Raw genomic sequence first — 22,283 nt, forward strand, 5'->3', positions numbered from 1 at the left:
CCTTTAGCCAGTAGCAGAGCTTAAAGCCTATGACCTCCCATAAAAATTTACTTTTTCTAACGAATAAAATTCCATCTGGATTGTTGTCACACTAAGGACAAGTGGCCACTGATTTAATAACACACCAAAGCCAAGTATTTTTTTCATACAAGCCCTTGCGTCATCTTTCTAAAGGCAAGTCAGTGAAAGAGAGAAACAACCTGCTCCCCTCTCCCTTTTCACAGCAAAAACACTAGGGTGCTGAAGCAAGTCCTCTGCTTTCAGCACCTTGAAGCTGTGAAACTGAATAGGTTCCCCCGATAAACATTATTTCTGCCATCCCGCCAAGGAAGAATTCCAGGTGTGAATTGCTGTAAATAGGAAACATATTTAAGTTTATTATTTGGACTGGTGAATGTGGCTCGTGAAGCAGTTAAACAACTTCCAGGATATTACAATAAATAAGTAATCTTTTAAAACAATATTTTACATTTTCCTCCATTTGGCATGCACGTCACAGAGAACAATTATGATAGCTGTTGTATAATTACTCACTTTCCAGACTTCTTGCTTGTACTTCATAAGACTTTCCAACAGCTGGCAATGGTACACTATGGAAAACAGTTTCAAACAAGCATTTATTGAATCCAGCCTTTCATACCAGTTTAGCAACGATTTCATTAAATTTGAGCAGCGAGATTAACCATAACATAATTTTAAATATACACTTATCAGGTTATGAAATTAATTCCAGATATGAAGTTATTTCTAACTACTTAATTCGGTATTATTTACAAAAAATTCTTTGTTAGCAATACTCATTTTTAAGCTATTCAAGGCTTTTTCCCTATTATCATAAGTCAAGTATTGATTGCTTTGAATGGTGGCAGAAGACCTACACATGCTCATGCATTTTTTGTGTATCTGTGTGGAAATTATTTCATGTCTATTTAAGATAATTTTCTTGTCAGGAAGATATGGAATCCTAAGATATGTTGGACTGTGTTGAGAAATATTTTAAAATGCAATCTCACACTGAAGTTAAGAGAAGCCGAACAAGACTTTAAGAATATCATGGATGATATTGGCAAGAAAAGAAAAAGTACATACTGGACTCAAGTAAAATAATTAGATGGCTGTTCTGACCGAGTAGAAATAACTTCATAATTGTGAAACCACAGCTGGAGGTCATAAATATAAGATAATCACTAATAAATCTAATAAGAAATTTAGGAGAAACTTCTTTATCAGAGAGCAGAACTCGCAGTGACATGGAGTGGTTGAGGCAAATAGGGTGGATGCATTTAAAGGGAAGCAAGGTAAGTATATGAGGGCAAAAGGAATAGAGGAGAAGGTGATTGGGTGAGATAAATTAATGTGAGAGGTGGCTTATGTGATGCATAAACACTGGCACAGACTATTTGGGTTGAATGGCCTGTTTCCATGCTGTAAATTCTATTTAATTCCACATAAAGGAGGTACTCATAACACATCCAGAAGTTTCTTTCTACTTGACTATGAAATACTGCAATTACTGCCCGATTGTTGTAAATGTCCCTCCTGTACAAAAAAAATGCTCTCCTGATGTATGCGGGTGAAGGCACCAGCAGGTATCTTCAGTTGTTCTCTGTTTGTCTGTGCACTAGTGCTGGAGGTCATTTTGTTACTATCCATATTAGAAGGATCAACATTATATCGACATCAATAAGTCATATTAAAACTCAATAAGAGAATAACAAATTGTGAACTCCAGACTGGGGAAAGTCAAGTCCACCTGAGAGAAATATTCAGCTCCCTATATCTGTTCCTGGAAAAAATATTGGGCAAGACTTTAACTCGTTGAAAACCCATTGACTTAGACAGAGTTAAGATCAGGCCCTAGATGTCCATGCATTTCTTAAGATTGCAGTGTGTAATGATTTTTAATTTCAATATAAGAAAATAAGCCTAATAGGGTCAAAAGAGAAATTATTTTTGGAAATAACAGCCAGAAGTGCCAAGTGGATGATCCATCTAGGTTGCCTCCTGAGATCCCCAGCATCACAAATGCCAGTCTTCAGCCAATTCGATTCACTCCATGTGATACCAAGAAAGGGCTGAAGGCACTAGATACTGTAAAGGCTATGGGCCCTGACAACATTCTAGCATTAGAGCTACGGTAGTATGGTAATAATTTATTGAAGGTCAATTAATTACAATACAGGAAATCCTAAAGGTCAAACTTTATCTCCAAATTTACATTAGCTCTACTGTTAATACAGTTCTCAATCACTAAAACTGTTTCTAAAACGGCAATATTCCCAATATTCACCTAAAGGGTGTTTTGTACTTACCTGGATTTGTCGTATACTGCATAGCAATCATCAGCATTGAAGATGCAGAATAATTCACATAAGGTGGAACACCTTCTCGCTTAGATGAACCCACTAGAAAGAACATTTGATAAATATCAAACTTTCAATTGAAATGTGAACTATCATCTCTACATTTGTTTAGTGTCATGATTGTCCAATTTCATTCTACAGCCCCAGGCCTTAGCGTCTCCACACCTTCTTGCCCTAGGTCACTACATCTCTGTTTATTCCTAGCCCCAGCACTTGTCTTAGTATTCAACCACTTCATTCCCTTCCTGTTCCAACCTCTCCACTCACCCCTGGTCTGGAAATGGCTTCCCACTTTAATGCAATGGTGGAGTTTGCATGTACTCAAATTCTGTAGAGGTACAGTGCAACAACTGTGTGTGCATCACTCCAGCTTCATCTCCATCTCCTCAAAGAAGGGGAGCCCAAAGGAAGCCTTGTCACAACTGTGCCTTCCTTTCATTGGGCAACAGTGCCACCATATCAAGTCAATTAGTGGAGGGTTTTGTGAGATTATTTAAAATATAGAAATGCAACATTTCAGTAGTGGTGGAAGGAAACTGCGGTAATTAACCCAAACAGCAATAAATGCACCAATTATATTATACATCAATGTGGACTTTTGTTCCAGATGCTCACCAGCAGCCTATAAGGATGCCCCACAATAACTTTTTCAGAAAAGATAAACAACTGCTATTGTTTAACCATGCTTAAATAGTTCAAAGTGCGGGTAGGTTGATGTGGCAGAAGCATGCTATTTCTTACATGTTGCACATTTTATGATTTCAAATTAAATTTAACATGCAGAAATGTACTACTTCTGCTCCCATTACTACGCTGTAAAGGAATCAATCTATATTGTTTCCTGTTTCTTCAGTCCAAGCCCCAGTTTTCTTATAATAAAAACAGAAAAAGCTCAGCAGTCTGGCAGCATCTGTTTCTCTCTCCATAGACGCCGCCAGATCTAATGAGTTTTTCCAGCCTTTTCTGTTTTTATTTCAGATTTTCAGCATCCGCAGTATTTTGTTTTTACCCCAATTTTCTTACTCTATCTCAGACCCAGCACTCTTCTCCCAACTCTCTCTCAGCCCAAGCCTAGCCTCCTGCTCCCATCCACAAGCAATGCTACAGGAGGTGAACTGGTTAGATAAAAAAACAAAGTCAGCAAAACATGTTAAAAGTATACTAGAAATGCCATTCATAACACTGAAACAGAATAGAATAAGAAAAGATATTCATAAAAGTTAACACGCTCCAACTGTAGCAGGCTCTCTTTCCATTTATGCCACTGACACAAAGAAAAAGTAGCAAAGTGTTAACAGCAAGAAAACCGCACTGATACATAGAAACAAAGAGGAAGAAAAAGAGAGATAGTGTAACTTTGCAAATGTGTTTCTAAGGCACTGAAAAAACAACTTACATATTGCCATTGGGAGGAAAGATGTGCTCAGATATTCAATTATATCCTTGTGAAGAAATGGAGGAAATGTTGCTAAAGTGGAAATCATGGTATAAGGTAAAGTACTCAGAATGTCATCACTGAGGAATGGTAGCAAGCATGTTGTAGTATAAAATATGGATTGGCCCAAGTCTGTTTAAAAGAAAAGAAACAAAATTAAGTACATAACAATCCGAATAAATTCAGTAGCTTGCCTGAAAGAGCACAAGTTTGGATTAGGGTTCCAATATTAATTTGCAATATGCATTGGTATCTTAGTCCATTTGATCCCTTGTATGCAAATATTTCCATTTCCAAATGCTTCACAGTTCAAGATGTGATCCTCTAGAATAGGCTGAGCAAAACTGCTGTACAGCATAATGAAAAATAAAACTGGAAGACTTCTGTATTTAAAGAATGGTTCTTTGGTCGGGATTTCCATGTAATTCATTAAATTAATGGAGTTGGTACACTGGAATATTTGGGTCAGGTGCAAATTCACTGAGTGAAGCATTTGATTAAGGTATTTCCATTGTTTAGAGTTTTTTTGTGATTTGGTACCAAAAATAGATGCATATAGACTGTTGTCTGAAGTAACATAGAAGACTGTAGGTACAGAAAAGAGAAGGTTGAGAGGAGATTTGAAAGAGATATTCAAAAGCAGATTTTGCTATAAAAATAATGGTTGGGTTAATAGCACTCACCATTATATGCGTACAAATCAGACAGCAAGCAAAGATGCACAGTTAAAAGTGAACATTTGGAAGTTGCTGTCCAAGCTGAGTTGCTCGTCTAGCACCTCACCACTTGTCTCCACATTCAAATGTATCAAACAGCATGATGTTCCTGAATTGATGTTGCAGATACAGACAGAGCTCACCACAGAAATTTAGGGTTTGTTCATTCCAGCCTATCTTTATCACCAAATCTTTAGCACTGTGATAAGTCTTAATTATTACTAAATAACCTCTCTGGCATTGAAAATTAACTTTTACAAATGTCGAGTTTCATTGTTTTTTTTTACTTTTTCATTCTGTCTCCTTTATCCCTTTCTCTTCATTCAATTTTATTTTGCTTTGTATTCTGTATCTGATTTTACATTGAATTAACTAGCATAACAAACACTTCCTGATTCAGAATCAGCACTGTTATGAACAATTCTTCAATCTTATTTGTTTAGGAGATGTACAGCTGCTTTTCATATTCACAAGTGCCCTATATACTGTTTGGATGTCCCGCAGACAACAACTTGCCTTGAAAGCCCCCACAGAAAGTCTACAGGGAAGTCTAATGAATGGTGGTTAGCAAAATCTGGCCCAAGGCTTCAATAATATAAAATCATAGAATGATTGAAGCACAAAAGGCGGCCATTCTGCCCACTGTGTCCGTGTCAGCTCTCTGCAAGAGCAACTCACCTAGTTCCACATCCCTGCCCTTTCTCCACAGCCCTGCAAATTTCTCTCTTCAGGTAATTATCCAACTCACTTTCAAAAGCCTCCACCACACTCTCAGGCAGGGCATTACACATCCTAAACGCTCACTGTGTAAAGAAGTTTACCCTCATGTTGCCATCTTTGGTTCTTTTGCCATTCACCTTAAACCGGTGTCCTCTGGTTTTAACCCTTCCACCAATGGGAACATTTTCTCCCTATCCACTCTGTCCAGACCCCTCATGCTTTTGAATATCTCTTTCAAATCTCCTCTCAACCTTCTCTTTTCTGTACCTACAGTCTTCTATGTTATTTTGGACAACAGTCTATATGCATCTATCTTTGGTACCAAATCACAAAAAAACCCTAAACAATGCAAATACCTTAGTCAAATTATTACTATTTAATTAAAAGAATTTAAACATAACATTTTAGTAATTTGGATATCAGGTTGAGGTGATAGCATTGGCTGACATGCAAATCTGGCAAACATATACAACTAATTTTAGGATTTTTCATTCGGGTTGCAGCTTCTCACAACAACACGGTATCTCACCTCAGTTGGAGACTGGTTGAATTAGACTGCTGTCAGGAATTAAGTAAAAGACTAGAGGCACAGTGATTGGCAGAGCTGAATGCCTTTAGTATAATGTCTTTAATTCAATGTTCAACATGCTTCTGAAGTTTCTTCTTTCTTTCAAAATGATTCTCTAGTTCAAAGGCTCCACTGTAAAACTATTAGCATTTCAATCAGAAGTGAAGCAAATGCCCTTCATCAACGTTAAGGAAAGGCTCTGCCTTAACCTACCTCCAATTTTAGCACACTAAATTAAATAGCAGCTGAAGTGACCACATTCGACAAAGATCCTCCTGCCTGACAACAACAACAGCATGTTTCTGTGATAAAGAATAGTTGCACAGGAGCTAGTGCCAGCAATCTCCAATATGGGGAGTTATTGATATCAGTCATCTTAGTAAGGTTAGATACCAACCAAAGTCACATAATCCCCCAAAGGGAGGAATGGAGGAACATCAAAAGAAAATTCCCTAAATAATACTTTCTTTCATCTGTAGGTGGCTTCAAAGTGCCACTGGCATAATTTACACACATATTCAGCAAAAAGAGGGCAAAGAATGTAAAATGCAGGAAATTACCTTTAAAGAAGGTTGTCCCAAGTAAATAAAAAACATAAATAACTTTCCAACAAATAGAATCAATTCAGAACAAAACATTAAAATTAAAGTGGGAAATGAAAGTAAAAACAGAAAATGCTGGGAAAACACAGCAGGTCTGTGAAGAGAGAAACAGAGTTCATGTTTCAAGTCCATATGACTCTTCTTCAGGACTCTGAGCTTGAAACGTTAACTCTGTTTCTCTCTTCCACAGATGTTGTCAGATCTGCTGCATTTTTCAATCATTTTCTGTTTTTATTTCAGGTTTCCAGCATCCACAGTATTTTGTTTTTATCTGGGAAATGGAAGTGTTTGACCGAGAAACAGTTTCTTTTGAGGGAACTACTGGGAGGATTTTCCCCTCATTGGGCAGGCAAGTTGGGCGGGCCCGGGAGTGGCTGCACAACGGTCCTCTGCCCACGATCAGGCCCTGACCACAATTTCACACTGGCTGGCCAATTAACGGGAAGCCAGCATGAGTCACACGCTGAAACGCTCAGCGCTGCCTGGGTGGGGGTGGAGGAGTGCGGAAGTCAGCACATGTGCTCGGGTGAAAGCTCCCTGAAGGCACAGAGCTGCCTCAGGGACGTGAATATTTCTAACATTAAAAATAAAGATTTTAAAATTAAGGTAAACATGTGCCCTCATGTGACTCTGTCACATGAGCAGAGATATGTTAAAAATGAGATTTAAAATGTTTTCATTTATTTTTAATTAACATCGGAAACCTCATACCACTCGTGAATGAGGTTTCCTTAAAAATCCAAAGGCCTCTTGGCCTTTTTGCCCACCCGCCAACCGTAAGATTGGACAGGCAGGGAAAACTTTATTTTAATTAATTTATCAATGGGCTTAATAGTTCTCTTAATTGTCAGTGGGCGCACTGCCAAGTCCCGCGTACGCCTGCCAACCGAAATATCATGCGAGTGCGTGATGACATCAGGATGCTCACCCGACGTCATCGCACACTATTTCACGTTCATGCTGGTTGGCACGTGCCCGCACGCCAAGCTGAAAATCCAGCCCTTCGCGTATGTGCACAATGATCACTGAAACAGATCAATAATAGTTACTAGAATTGAATGCTGTACAGAAAATTTAACTTGTAATTATTATTCCAAATCCCTGCAATATTGAATATTTTGATGCTTACATTTTTCTAGTTGCATATAAATGCATGCATTTAAATGATAAGCAATGCATAACACATCCACAGATTGATCCATATAATTCTGTCACTTCATGAAAGAAAGAATTTATTTGGTTTAAAACGAATCGCTTTGCTGCCTGACTTCAGTGGTATTAACATAAAACATCTGTATCTAAACTGAAGGGAAATATTTAAAATAAAGCTGTGTAAAATGCTGTGAAAGCCCAAGTATCAGAAATTGAGACACAAACTGATATTTTCCAAAGAGAAATTTCCACTAATATAGCAATCACTGCTTACCATATTGGCCGTGTTGTAGCAAAGGAACCAGGTCAAGCAGGGTCACCAGTGTCACATAAAGGCCTTGATAGTCCAATGAAGGGTATTCTGAAAGCTGTGCATCACGACTTTGCTGACTACGCTCAGAGGGAGCATCACGGAGGACGCTGTAAAGGAGGGAGCGAGTAACAGTAGGGTTGATGGAACTGACTTGTGGTCTTAGGGATGGGGTGAGTGGGAATGGCACAGGAAAAAGACACATAGTCATGGGCACTGTCAAATTGGAGCCATCCTGGTTGTCCTTCCTCCCTATGCGGGACAAAATGCTGTTTTGGAACAAAGAAAAAAAAGAGACAACAAAGACACAAAGAACAGCACATTACATTAAAATGACACTACAGACAACATAATAAAATACCAGATCAAAAGAGCACATAGGATCCAAACCCAGAAAATAAATAATATTAATTATGTTATGAATATTCTACAGTAACATTCTACTCTGCACATTTGGAATGGAATCAAAATTACTTGATTATTGCATCCTATGTGCTATCTGGTAAGAAGGAGCAAATAAATATAATGACATGTTCTAGGTGCCACCTCCATGTAAAGTCCCTTATGTTGGATATCAAATAAAAGGCAATATAAGAATGCAGAAGGAATTGTGTTTAAGAATAGGAATTTAAACAACAATAAGTAGGCTTGGTTAGTTTGAAAAGGAGAGTTCAAGATAATTTTAAAAATAGCAAATATAGTTGAAATCTACTAGTGTACATAACTCAATTATTAACTAAATCCTACCTGTTCACTCTAAAGCAAAATGGTTTCATTAATGCTACATTTTTCAGGAAAGGTTTTCAAAATACACTTAGCCTGAAAAAAGGATATTGATTCATTTTATCATTTTCAAATTAAATCATCCCTACAGCTACACTGTTTTGATCGCCTACAGTTAAATCCACTGTTAATTGTTAACAATTTCTCTGCTGCCACCATCATATACAGTTTTGCTACTCCTCATAAGCCAACTGTAACTTCTTTGACTAAGCCTATTTGTTTAGTAATTCTATCCATTTCTCCTCTCCTCGTGCCACAAAGCAGGTAAACAACCTGCTTCCAGGCTTCTGCTGTTCTGTAACCTGCCCACAGGGGGTGCACGAGAGTGACCCTTGGTGATATGTCCACCAATTTAATGTCCTTTTCTATAAGGAAAGTAACACCACTCCATTCACTAAATACCTTACTGGGGGAGTTAAAGCTGGTACTGCCGGTCTCTGGCTTTGATTCTACACTTATATTGATAAAGTGTCTTTAATGTAAGGAAGTGTCCCAAGGTGCTTCACAGGAGCATTATAAATGAAAGATGGATACTGAGGCACATAGGGAGATATTAGGTCAGATGACCAAAGCCTTGCCCAAAGAGATAGGTTTTAAGGAGTGACTTAAAGGAGGAAAGTGCGGTAGAGAGGCAGACAGATATAAGAAGGAAATTCCAGAACATGGGGCCAAGGCAACTGAAGGCAGGGCCACCAATGGTGCAGCAATTATAACTGGCAACGCACAATATACCAAAATTAGAAGAGTGCAGAAATCTTGGAGGGTTGTGGAGCTGGAGGATATTACAGAGGTATGGAGGGGCAAGGCCATGGAGAGGTTTGAAAGGAAGGGTGAGAATTTGAAAGTCAAGATGTTGCTTGACTGGGAGCCAATGCAAGTCAGCAAGCACAAGGGTTATAGGGGAACAGGAGTTGTTGCGTGTTAAAGCTGAGTTTTGGATAACTCAAGTTTACAACTGCTCAGTAACTTATTAGGAATGAAGAAATGCTGCAAAACAAATACTGGGGGGGGCTAAATGTAAAGTCCCTAAAAACAAGCACGGGGGCCGCAAAGCGTGATTAACCCAAAAGCGTTCAATGTAATTCTGGCAGCATACCAACTTTGTGCTGCCTGCTTATTTGAACGATTGCTGCATGCAGCCAATTCTGACCATGCTTTTCATTGTTCCATGCATCAACAAGCAGTCCAAAATCATAACTTGCTAGCACTACTTGAAGTTTGCCTATACTGCTTAAAGCTAGTCTGTATCTCAAAAGGGAGGTGTATTTTGGCCAGAGAAGATGCTGGCAGTTGTGCAGGACTGAATCTGAATGCAGTGAATAATGGCACCACATGGAAGAGAGCGTGGGTTCCAAGGTTTTCAAATGCTGCAATGGAGGTCTTGCTGGAGGAGAGATGTCCTGTATCCACAGGGGGTCAAGAGTCCCTTCAAACACATGCCCAAAAGCCAGTGGGAGCAGACAGCCATGGAGGTCAATGCCAGGAGTCAAGTCCCAAGGATATGGGTGCAGTGCTGTAAGAAATTCAATGACCTTACATGAGTGGTCAAGGTCAGTAAATGCATCTTCAAATGCCACATCGTACCAAATGCACTACTAGCCTCAGCCACTGCTCAACTCACCACACTCCCACCACTCACCTACCAATAATCTCTATCAATCAGGGCTCAAGCATAGCATTCATAGCTTCAGCTCACTCTCAGACACTTAGCACTGCTGCAAGCCTGACACCCATAACCTACAGCTTGCACACACTGCCAGCTATTCAACCATGACAGCCACATCACTCAAACAGCACTGAAACACTTCCCTTTCTCTTAAGAAGTTACATAACTGAAGGCAGCAGGATTTAACCAGAGGGAGATAACTGCACCTGTCCTAAACTCTGTGGAGGAGACAGTGTCGGCCAATATTGGAACACCCATTCGTGGGGCCGTGGCCAGCAGATGGGTTGAAACCATCATTCCTAACTTCATACCTAATCTTCCTTCTCACATCCCCTTCCCCTCAGCCCACACTCTCTTATGGTTCACAAGCTGGTATAAGCATGCATCTCTCACTTTCCACTTTCCCCTGTCACTACCTTACCCCTAGGACCTTTCTTCCTTTCAGATACCCAAGAAATGCAAACTGACCAGGCACTGATGGAACATCAAGAAGGGAAAGATGAGGAAGGCACAGCATCATCATTTGATTTCACATTCGCAGCCACCACCTCAGATACTGGGACTGCCAGTATCTTAGAGGACAGAGGCAAGATTGGCATGCACAGAGGCACTGGGCATGAGTGACCTGCAGCCAGGCAGGGGGCAAGGATAGTGCAGATGCTAGCTTACCAGAGGCCGAGGTCGCAACTGGGTTGTGCTGCAGAGGACACAGATGAGCACTTTGATGAGGCAGCCTACAGATAAATGCTGATGGGCGTGCACACTGAAATGCTTGGTGCATTGGGTGGCCTGCCAGAAAGCCTAAGGTCAAGTCAATAACCATGGACAAGTCTAGCAACAACTTGGCACAGGTCTTTGCACAAAGCTGGGAGGCCATCCTTTCCAGCAGTGGCCAACTCCATTTGCACACTTTTTAAAAGCTCTTTCATGATATGTGAGCATCACTAGCAAGGCCAGCACTTGTTGCACATCCCTAACTGACCTGAGAGGGTGGTAATGCTTCTTGAACCGCTGCAATCCATCTAGTGTAGGCACGCCCACAGTGCTATTAGGAAGAGAGTTCTAAGATTTTGACCCAGCAACAGTAAAGAAGTGGTGATATAGTTCCAAGTCAGGATGATATGTGGCTTGGAGGGGAACTTGCAGGTGGTGGTGTTCCCATGGGTCTGCTGCACTTGACTTTCTAGGTGGTAGAAGTCACAGGTTTAGAAGGTGCTGTTGAAGAATGCTTGCCGAGTTGCTGCAATGCACGTTACATATGGTACAGACTGCTGCTACTGTGTGCCAGTGGTGGAGAGATTGAATGTTTAAGGTGGTGAATGGGGCACTGAACAATAAGGCTGCTTCGTCACAGTTGATGCCTAATTTTTTGGGTGTTGTTGGAGCTGCACTCATCCAGGTAAGTGGAGAGCATTCCATCACACTCCTGACATGTGCCTTGTAGATGGTGGACAGGCTTTGGGAGTCAGAAGGTGAGTTGCCCTTCTGAATACCATGTAATCATCACTAAACATCCCCACTTCTGAATTTATGATGGAGGGAAGATCATTGATGAAGCAGACTAGACCTAGATTGGCCCTTGGACACTACCCCAAGGAACCCCTGAAGCAATGTCCTGGACCTGAGATGCTCAGCCTCCAGCAACCACAACCATCTTCCTTCGTGCTGTAGAGAGTTTCCTCCTGATTCCCATTTACTTCAATTTTGCTAGGACTCCGTGATACCACACTCAGTCAAATGTTATCTCGATGTCACAGGCAGACATTCACACATTATCTCTTGAATTCAGCTCTTTTGGCCATGTTTGGACCAAGGCTGTAATGAAGCCTGGAACTGGAGGGCCCTGGCAAAACCCATTCTTGTAGATCCATCCACAATACAGTATCTGTTGACCGATGTCACAGCTTCTGCTACAACATCCCCCCATGTCTGAGTGCTGTAGTTGAAGGTCAGACTGTTATCATGCAAACTCACACAGCTGCTCTCATGTCTGTGGATTGCAGCGTGAAAAGAGTCACACAGCAGTCCAGCAGTTTGTCCTACAACAGATTACTCAGATTGCTGAGGCGCCACCCCAGGGGAGGGGCAGTACTGCATGGAGCATGAATCTCCTATCGTCTCTCAGGATGACAGCATTCATTCTCCCATCTTTACCACTCTACCAGTGTCCTTGCTGTTGCCTGTTAGCCAGTACATCCAAACTACAACCCTCCCCCCACCCAACCCCGCCACCCATCACCCATGCTGAGATGTTGCAGTCCACAAATGAACCTTCTAGACCCAGAGCTCTCAAGGTCTTTCTCCAAGGCCATCTGCAGTCTCCTCCACTGAAAGTCAGAGCCTTCAATCAACCATGTTACAATCACATGGGTAGCACTATGTAGACACACTAAGGCAGGCAAAGGCACACAAGAGATAGTCACAAAGGAAATGCATAAGGGTGCTTCGCTGACTTTTATATGCAATGTGGCATAGTTTCATTTACAAATTTAATTTGGAATGTTTACTTGTGGTGGTTTATATTTTTGCATTGTGACCAAGGAAGCAACTGTGATAGTCAGTGGCAGAGTGGAGGGAAGGTGTGGGAGTGTTGGTGTATAGGGAATTGGGCTTGCGGTAACAGGAATTGCACTAAGATGAGTTATTCATGGACATGCCAGGCAGGAAAGGGCTGTCTAGGTTGCCTCCTCCCTTCCTCTTCCTCATGCTCCTGGTCTTCAGCTGCTCACCATGTAGCTGGTGAAATGGGCCATCCCCTCAAGACGGCAAGCTTGTGCAGCATGTAACATACCACTATGGCACTTGACACCAACTCTGTTGAGTACTGAATGGCTCCTTCAGAAAAGCATTGCTTCAGCATGCAAACAGTCTGCTCTATCACATTTTGAGTGGCAGCATGGCTTTCTTTGCAAGCTGTGCATGTGCCTGTGGGTTGTGCGCTGGAGTCATCATGCAAACAGTGGATAGCCATTGTTGCTCAGCTGCCACCCTTTGGTTTGTCATGGTGGCTCGAATGCAGCTCACATGGCGGACTGACTAAGAACGAAGGCATCAGGACTAGAGTCAGGATACTGAGCATTGATCTGCATGATACATGTCCAATGGCCACACACCAGCTGGATATTGAGGGAGTGAAACCCCTTTTGTTTCTGATATAGGGCAGAGTTGACATGCGGTGCCCGCAAAGCAAGGTGCATGCAGTCAGCGGCAGCCGGCACCATGGGGAAGCCTGCAATCTAAGTGTTGCCACCTGCTTGCTTTACCTGCTTTTCTCTAGCAAGAGAGAATGAAATGTAATTAGCTGTCCTTGAATAGACCTCAATGACCTCCCTTACACAACAGTAGACAGCAAACTGCGAGATGTTCCAAATATCTCCAGCTCAAGCTTGGAAGAAGCCAGAGACTTAAATGTTCACTGCAACAGTCACCTTCACAACCACTGGCAATGCATTTCTTTCCCTGCTCTGAGGTTGCAATTGTGGCTACAGCAGGTAGCAGATTTCAGTGAATACATTCTTACTGAAGCACAGGTGTCTCACACATTGTTGCTCACTGAGATTCATGTAGAGAAGTGTTCCCTGAGCACCAGGAGGCAGATATGACCCTCTGCTGAGAGCCCTTCTCCCATCCTCCCTCTTCCAGCAGCTTCTGCTGCTCAGTATGACCTCTCTTCATTCTCAAATCATGCTATATTCCAAGAGGAATGCCTACTAATGTGCCCATGTCTGAGAGCAACTTGCTTGTGCAGAAGCCTTGAAGTCAACAAAAAGTCCTTCAGCACCTGCCACACCACTCCTTGTAGACTTTTACAACTTGAAGAAACTACAGAAAGCCCCAAAACTGTGTAAAATTATAGCAACAGAAGGAAGAAATCAACCAGCAACCAACCCCTTTAAATAGCCCTTATGGGAGATCCTTCCTGCTGTTGAGCATGTGTTCAGTTGTGTGAGGTTAGCAGGAGATGTCAGCTGGAGCACTGGGCTTTAAAATGACATTGCTGGATTCAAATCAGCATTGCACATCGATTGATGTCATGATCTGCCTGCTCTGCATACTTACCATGGACATTCGCTGTGTGCGCTGATGCCCTAACAAATATGTTGACTGGCGAATTTCACCCCTCAAGTGTGTGCATATGTCATGGATACCATTTTGGAGCACTAAGGTCACTCTTAGTGCCCATATTTTTTGTTACCTTAGTGCTCCAAAATGCTGTCCACGCAAGCTCAATTTCTTGCCCATTAGTTCTATACCTCAATTTTTATGACCATTATAATTTATGAGATACCTATTCATGAGATACCTATTATTCTGCACTAGAATGAAAACTCAAAGTCCTCATTGTGAAACACAATGGGATGCACACTGATATTTCAGTTCACTGTGTTGTAGTGTACTGAAAGTTGAACTCGTGCCTCTGATGATTGACATGATGAATTCCTGATCTCAGTAAGGGAACACACCTAGGAATGCCAAACACTTACACATGGGAGGAAAGGAGGAGTGAATCAGCAGGTGAGTTGCCTGAGTGTGCTCTTCAAACCTCTAAAAAGCAAAACACCTGGGATCAGTTTCCCTGTCTACTCAACCTGACCACTGGACAACAAGGGAGGAAATAAAATGGAAAGAAGTGGAATAATGAATTTATGGCAATACACCTATTTTTCAAATCACTTCAAACCATAGGGACAATACATAAAAATGCATTAATTTATGAACTTCATTACACAAGAATTATCAAAACATAATTTAGTCACTACTGGTGTCTTTTATCTTCACTAAATATAGGCTCTGTAACTACACAATAGTCTGTCAAAATATTTCATTCACAAGGGGGTGGCACCTATGAAACATGTTTAAGGAGAAGAATAAACATGTGTGTTTGGTATGTAAATCTCTAAACAGCACATGTTTATCACACCAAAATAATGTCTGTATGTAAATTATGATACTGTGACAGTATCATCAAGGGTAATGAATTTTAACAGGAATATGATTTAGTAAAAAAATATAGAATTCTAAGATGTAACTAAACTACAATTGTAGGAGTTATAAAAAAATATATACTAAAGATCAATGACTGATAGCATATGTTTATGAACTAATGGCAATGGTAGTTTATGTATGCTATTGATTGTTCCATAAGAATTACTGAAATAAAAGGTTCATTTTTTTATTTTCTGTAATACAAACACTATTTTGTTCTCTCTAAGTATGACAGCATTATTTAAGTATAATAATAATTATTACTAATAAGACAAAAAGTTGTGCATTGCTGGTAGATAACATGCTTTGAGATTTTAAATACAGTGATAAACATTTGAAGTGCAATGTGCCAAAAGAGACCCTCAAAAGTCTGTAGCAAATTCTTAGTTGTAGGTGAGCCAATACCACACATATCAAACATAACAATTTTCATAAGATATTTTGAGGTTCAACCTCCTGGGATTGCTGTCTTCCTATACAGTAATTATTTCCGATTTGTTTTCAAGTAGACAAATGCAAAGCCTTTTAATTAGAACAACACACAAGTTAAAACGTAGATGAGTCAGCGCTATTTAAGATAGTACTCTTCATAACTTTAGAAGTTGTATAATGAAACTTTAAACATTTGCTCCCATCACCATGTATTTGTCAAGCTTTGTATCAGTCTGAAAGCCCTCAATTTAAATTGCTGACCCAATAAAAGGTATTACATCAATTACTTTGACTATCCTATTTTATGCAGCCAAATTATTTCATGAACTTTCCTGGGATTTGAAGTCATTCATTAGCACTGTGTAAAACTTGGAAGCACTTGCATGCCAGGACATATTAATTTTAGGAAATGTCAAAAGCTTATGTGATTACAGACACATATTTTGAAAGCTGCAAAGGGAATTCTGTATTTAAAAGGGTTGATGCACAACTTTTTGCCCTCATACTTCAAAACAAATCAGCAATGTAATATTAGAGAATAAACACATCATTTCTATACTTCCAAGCACTGTAGAGTCATTTAATGAATGTACTTGTTAAATTAAACCCCTGCTATAACAGAACACTCTTTACAGCTACAAAATCCCCACACCTTTTTTTTAAGTTTTCTATTTCAGCATTTCAGTCAATAATGACGCCCCAAAATTGGATTAATCAATGTACTGGAAGTTATTTAAATACTAAAGCTCAACTAATTGAACATGCTTATCAAAAAAAAACAACTTATATTTGGTTAATTGACAGAAAAGCTGACTGAAGTGATTTATGTATTTATGCATTTACAGGTATCTCCTTCAACACACAGTTCCTGAACCCAAATAACAAGAATTGATATAATACAACATAGGCTTCACCTCAGATAGGCATAATTAATTAAACTCAGGATTTCCAAATCTTACTGGTAGGATATCAAATAAGAGCCAACATTATATGATTTTTATTTCCAGAAGGATACCAGTAACCCAATGTTTGCAAGTTGTAAAGAATTACAGGCAGTTTTAAGTTTTGACTTCATGGCCTGTTACTTAATACTCTGACTATAGGAGTGCTGGTTTTGAATTCAAACTCTCTGGTGAGTCATCTCACCCTCAAGGACCACTAGCGTGTTAGTAGTATAATGGATAATTCTAAAAAAATGTAACATTTAGGGGGCCGTGCAATGATAAATTCTCAAAAGGGGTACGGTGATCTAAAATGCTGAACCCTAAATTGATACCATCTATTCCATTCTCAAATTTATACACCCCTATTTTTCAAGTTAACTGTTCTACAGGGGATGCCATCAGTAGTATAACTTCTGTGAAATTTGGCCATGATTCGACAAATGACAATATAAAGAATGTGACTGTTTATTGGAAGCAATGTTGACAGTAAATGTGAAAGTTTATATTTAGAATTTTTAATAATTTGTATTAGAAGTTTTATATTTCCATTACATTGTTCTTTCCAAATTTAAAATATTTACAGTTTTTGACTTAGATTGGGGATTGACTTCACAGTGCTCATATTTTCAAATAAAAATTTACTTAAAGATAGTTCTTTTTACTAATTCCTTTCTAGCATAAGAACTGTAATTTACCTTCTGAACTTGCCCAACAATAGGTATCATTTTTGTATTCTTTGCATTTCACATATGACCACTACAAAGATTCCAGCTGCTAGAAGTTTATTTTCTTTTTTCCTTCCGGTCTTTTAAGTAATTTATGCTCTTGGCAGTTCATCAAGCCTAGAGCTAACAGTACCAGGAAATACAGCGTCTTCCACTCTGCATCTGCTATCAATATCAATCACTCCATGCCAGGTAAAACATATGAGAGATGCAATGTAAAGCGTCTCCCACCCTTTATTACATCATTCTTATTGCTCCAACATTGTCTAATTCATATCAGTTTCTTCCAAGTTGAAAAGACTTTTTTCTTATTTTGTTTGCTAGCAATGTATCCACTAGAAACTGACTGGAGACAGTCCAAACTTAATTCAGTAAGAGTCAATGATAGCATCAGAAGATGCACCAACTTGCTGAGATTTGGCTTCAAGCCAAAATACAAAATGCCCAATCATCCACCCCTCATTCCCAATTCTTCATCAAAATACTACAAAGGTATTTTTCATTATTATTTTGGTCCTCATTTTTGAGGTATGGTTAACAGGTCCTAAATTTCCTCATCCATCCCCTTGTGCCATGTATCATTTACCGAGGTAAAGTGCTAACGAGAAGATGTATAATAGCAGCCTGGAGAAACTTCCCTGTCAATTGTCTGTCCTTCAAAGGAGTCTCTGTCTAATAGTTCAATGAAGACCAACAAAAGTACAATGGTAGTGCACCCAAATTCAATTCAAATGTTATTTGCCATCATAATATCTACTTTCTAACATGTCTAGGTGTGGCTTTCCTTCCAGGCTTTGTTACATGTTAATTTGATGCAATAATGCATTTTAAAGAGTTCCTAACAGAGATCCTAGAACTGTTGCTATCTGAAGGTTGCGAAATGCCTAGCAATCCAGTAGAAAGTTTTTTTAGAACTAGAGTACAATAATTTATATTTAAGTTACTTCCACTAATTTGTTTTTAGTGTTTCTCATATGCTGTAAACCCACTTTTTAAGATTTGATAGCTTTTACTTGCCTGCAACAGCTATCAACTGTTTTGGTGTGAACTTTATTTTTTTTCTTTGTTGGCAGATGATGATACCTCCATTCTTTTAACTGGCTGAGGTACATGGAAAACTGATAGGAGTGCAATTGTACTAATGTCACATATCAAAGCATTAATGCATTCATACAAAATCTCTTTGTCAACTATTTTAATAAAGGTAAAAGCAAAAAACTGCGGATGCTGGAAATCCAAAACAAAAACAAAAATAAAAATACCTGGAAAAACTCAGCAGGCCTGACAGCATCTGCGGAGAGGAATACAGTTAACATTTCGAGTCCGTATGACTCTTCAACAGAACTAAGGAAAAATAGAAGAAAGGTGAAATATAAGCTGGTTTAGGTGGGTGGGTGGGGGGGGGGGAAGGTGGGACAAGTAGAGCTGGATAGAGGGCCGGTGATAGGTGGAGATTGCCAAAAGATGTCATAGACAAAAGGACAAAGAGGTGTTGACAGTGGTGATATTAGCTAAGAAATGTGCTAATAGGTGACATTAAGGGTAGAAAGCAGGACGAGCAAGGTACAGATAGCCCTAGTGGGGGTGGGGTGGGGGGAAGGGATCGAAATAGGCTAAAAGGTAGAGATAAAACAATGGATGGAAATACATTTAAAAATAATGGAAATAGGTGGGAAAAGAAAAATCTATATAAGTTATTGGGAAAAGGGGGGATCGGAAAGGGGGTGGGGATGGAGGAGAGAGTTCATGATCTAAAGTTGTTGAACTCAATATTCAGTCCGGAAGGCTGTAAAGTGCCTAGTTGGAAGATGAGGTGCTGTCCGTCCAGTTTGCGTTGAGCTTCACTGGAACATTGCAGCAGGCCAAGGACGGACATGTGGGCATGAGAGCAGGGTGGAGTGTTGAAATGGCAAGCAACAGGGAGGTCTGGGTCATGCTTGCGGACACACCGAAGGTGTTCCGCAAAGCGGTCACCCAGTCTGCGTTTGGTCTCTTCAATGTAGAGGCATAAATGCATAAATGCAAAAATGCAGACCGAACACCTTCGGTCTGTCTGCAAGCATGACCCAGACCTCCCTGTCACTTGCCATTTCAACACTCCACCCTGCTCTCATGCCCACATGTCCGTCCTTGACCTGCTGCAATGTTCATGTGAAGCTCAACGCAAACTGGAAGGACAGCACCTCATCTTCCGACTAGGCACTTTATAGACTTCCGGACTGAATATTGAGTTCAACAACTTTAGATCATACTTTCTCCTCCATCCCCACCCCATTTCCGATCCCCCTTTTTCCCAATAATTTATATAGATTTTTCTTTTTCCACCTATTTCCATTATTTTTAAATGTATTTCCATCCACTGTTTTATCTCTACCTTTTAGCCTATTTCGATCCCTTCCCCCCACCCCACCCCCACTAGGGCTATCTGTACCTTGCTCGTCCTGCTTTCTACCCTTAATGTCACCTATTAGCACATTTCTTAGCTAATATCATCGCTGTCAACACCTCTTTGTCCTTTTGTCTATGACATCTTTTGTCTATCTCCACCTATCACTGGCCCTCTACCCAGCTCTACTTGTCCCACCCCCCTTAAACCAGCTTATATTTTACTTCTCTTCTATTTTTCCTTAGTTCTGTTGAAGAGTCATACGGACTCGAAACGTTAACCGTATTCCTCTCCGCAGATGCTGTCAGGGCTGCTGAATTTTTCCAGGTATTTTTATTTTTGTTTCTATTTCAACAAATGCACTGATCCTTGTCGCATGATTTCATCACATTTCTACTTCCTCATGTATTTCAACCAGCACTAGCTGATGAGTGCAATATCATCATCTGACAACAAAGATCTTTTCAAAGCAAATAATGACTACGCACAGGAAGAAGCATATTTATCAATAACTGTTTGGCTATTTAAGTAAAATTACAACATTCAGTTATGCTAAGGGATGAATTATTGTATTAAATACCACTTTTGCTGGCTGAAATTTCCATCCAAATAAAATTAAAGATCATTTTACTTGATTATTTATACGAAGAGAATGAAAACACTAAATTTCAATGCCCAACCCCACTTTAGAAAATATTACAATATACCCATGTAGTCATTTGTTTCAGTTACAAGTAAAAAAAAAATCAAAGCTTACCTTAACAATGTCTGTGAAAAGTACTTCAACGTATTTGCTATATCAGTTCCAGATGGTACAGGATAAATGTTATGAAGAACACGATTGTGGTACTCTTGTAAATAGCGGACCTTAGATGCAACTGAATAAGTGAGAATTTTGGAAAAGGTCAGTTGTTTTTAAAAATATTTTGGTTGCAAAGTAGAACAGCATTCTTATTTCCTATCCACTTTTAACTATATTTACGGACATATGCTCTATTATGATTTCAAGAACATACGAACTTACAAATTAGGAACAGGAGTAGGCCACTTGGCCCTTCCGCCTTTCAATAAGATCATGGCTGATCTGATTGTAACCTCAACTCCACATTCCCGCCTACCCCAGTAGCCTTTCACCGCCTTGCTTATCAAGAGTATATCTACCTCTGCCTTAAAAATATTCAAAGACTCTGTTTCCGCCGCCTTTTGAGGAAGAGCTTTCCAAAGACTCAAACCCTGTGAGAGAAAAAAATTTCTCCTCATCTCTGTCTTAAGTGGGCAACCCCTTATTTTTAAACAGTTGCCCCTGGTACTAGAACATTGTCCGCTAGCACCTTACCCAAGTGGCTGTACTTCATTATAGAAAGACTAGATTGTGAGGAGCAACAGGATACCCTTGGCCATATCCAAAACTATGCTTCTCTCACAATGGACAGCAATCAGGAATGGTATTCCTGATACCTGGCTGATTTCTCCCTTCTTCAGCCCAGTGATGGTGAAGCTACAGGTTAACTCAAAGATGACCAGGTTTTAACCAAGGAACTTCCTTATCTGCAAGGCTTAGTAACACAACAAACAGTGCATTTAACCACTGAAGCAAGATGTCCTTGTGCGCGCGCACACACACAAATGTATGTGCTTGGCTGTTTATCTTTGTTAATTACTACTTTAAGGAGGTTATCATAAGAGTAAATATGTTGCAAATGAGTACATAAAAATACTCCAGTGTTTAAAACATAGAACAAAAGAACTGACTCTTTTGAACGGAATATTGTACTAGAAATAAGTAGCATGATATTTTATCAATGACACATTACAGCACTAAAAATCACATAAGCATACCTCAGCTTCCAAAGCTTCAGCTCTTAGGTTTTTCCAATGGAAATACAATCGGAAGATGAGCATGTAAACAGTGGCAATACAGCAGAATCAAAATATATGATACAAATCGCTCATGTCACATTGTGAATTTTTTGTATCAAAGTATCTGCCTACAAATGATATGTGGAATGTCCAAAACAAAAACAGAAATACCTGGAAAAACTCAGCAGGTCTGGCAGCATCGGCGGAGAACAAAGTTGATGTTTCGAGTCCTCATGACCCTTCAACAGAACTAAGTAAAAATAGGAGAGGGGTGAAATATAAGCTGGTTTATATTTCACCCCTCTCCTATTTTTACTTAGTTCTGTTGAAGGGTCATGAGGACTCGAAAGGTCAACTTTGTTCTTCTCCGCCGATGCTGCCAGACCTGCTGAGTTTTTCCAGGTATTTCTGTTTTTATTTTGGATTTCCAGCATCTGCAGTTTTTTGTTTTTATCTTAGATATGTGGAGTGTATTCTATTTAAAACTCCTATGTAAACCTGAACTTATGGGACTTCCCATTATAAATAAGTTACCGTATTTCCCTGTAATACTGGCTGTCACATGGCATTCACTGGTATGGAAAGTCTCCTGCAAGGTAATTTCCCCACAAATCACTCAAAATATAAAGGAAAAG

The 22,283-nt window shown here is 39.8% G+C and overlaps 1 protein-coding gene across 1 annotated transcript in view; it reads right to left on the reverse strand.

Moving 5' to 3' along the window:
- The window catches only part of unc79 (unc-79 homolog, NALCN channel complex subunit), a 201,467-nt gene that overhangs the window by 175,188 nt on the left and 3,996 nt on the right, over nt 1–22,283 (reverse strand). Inside the window, exons 2-6 of the mRNA XM_078562184.1 lie at nt 20,546–20,666; nt 7,831–8,135; nt 3,760–3,930; nt 2,313–2,405; nt 535–590 (exon numbers count right to left, since the gene is read on the reverse strand). Coding sequence (XP_078418310.1) covers nt 535–590; nt 2,313–2,405; nt 3,760–3,930; nt 7,831–8,135; nt 20,546–20,666 — 746 coding nt within the window. The remainder of the gene's footprint in view (nt 1–534; nt 591–2,312; nt 2,406–3,759; nt 3,931–7,830; nt 8,136–20,545; nt 20,667–22,283) is intronic.

Source organism: Cetorhinus maximus, chromosome 18 (genome assembly GCF_964194155.1).
Source record: "Cetorhinus maximus chromosome 18, sCetMax3.hap1.1, whole genome shotgun sequence".
In the NCBI taxonomy this organism is placed as follows: domain Eukaryota; kingdom Metazoa; phylum Chordata; class Chondrichthyes; order Lamniformes; family Cetorhinidae; genus Cetorhinus; species Cetorhinus maximus.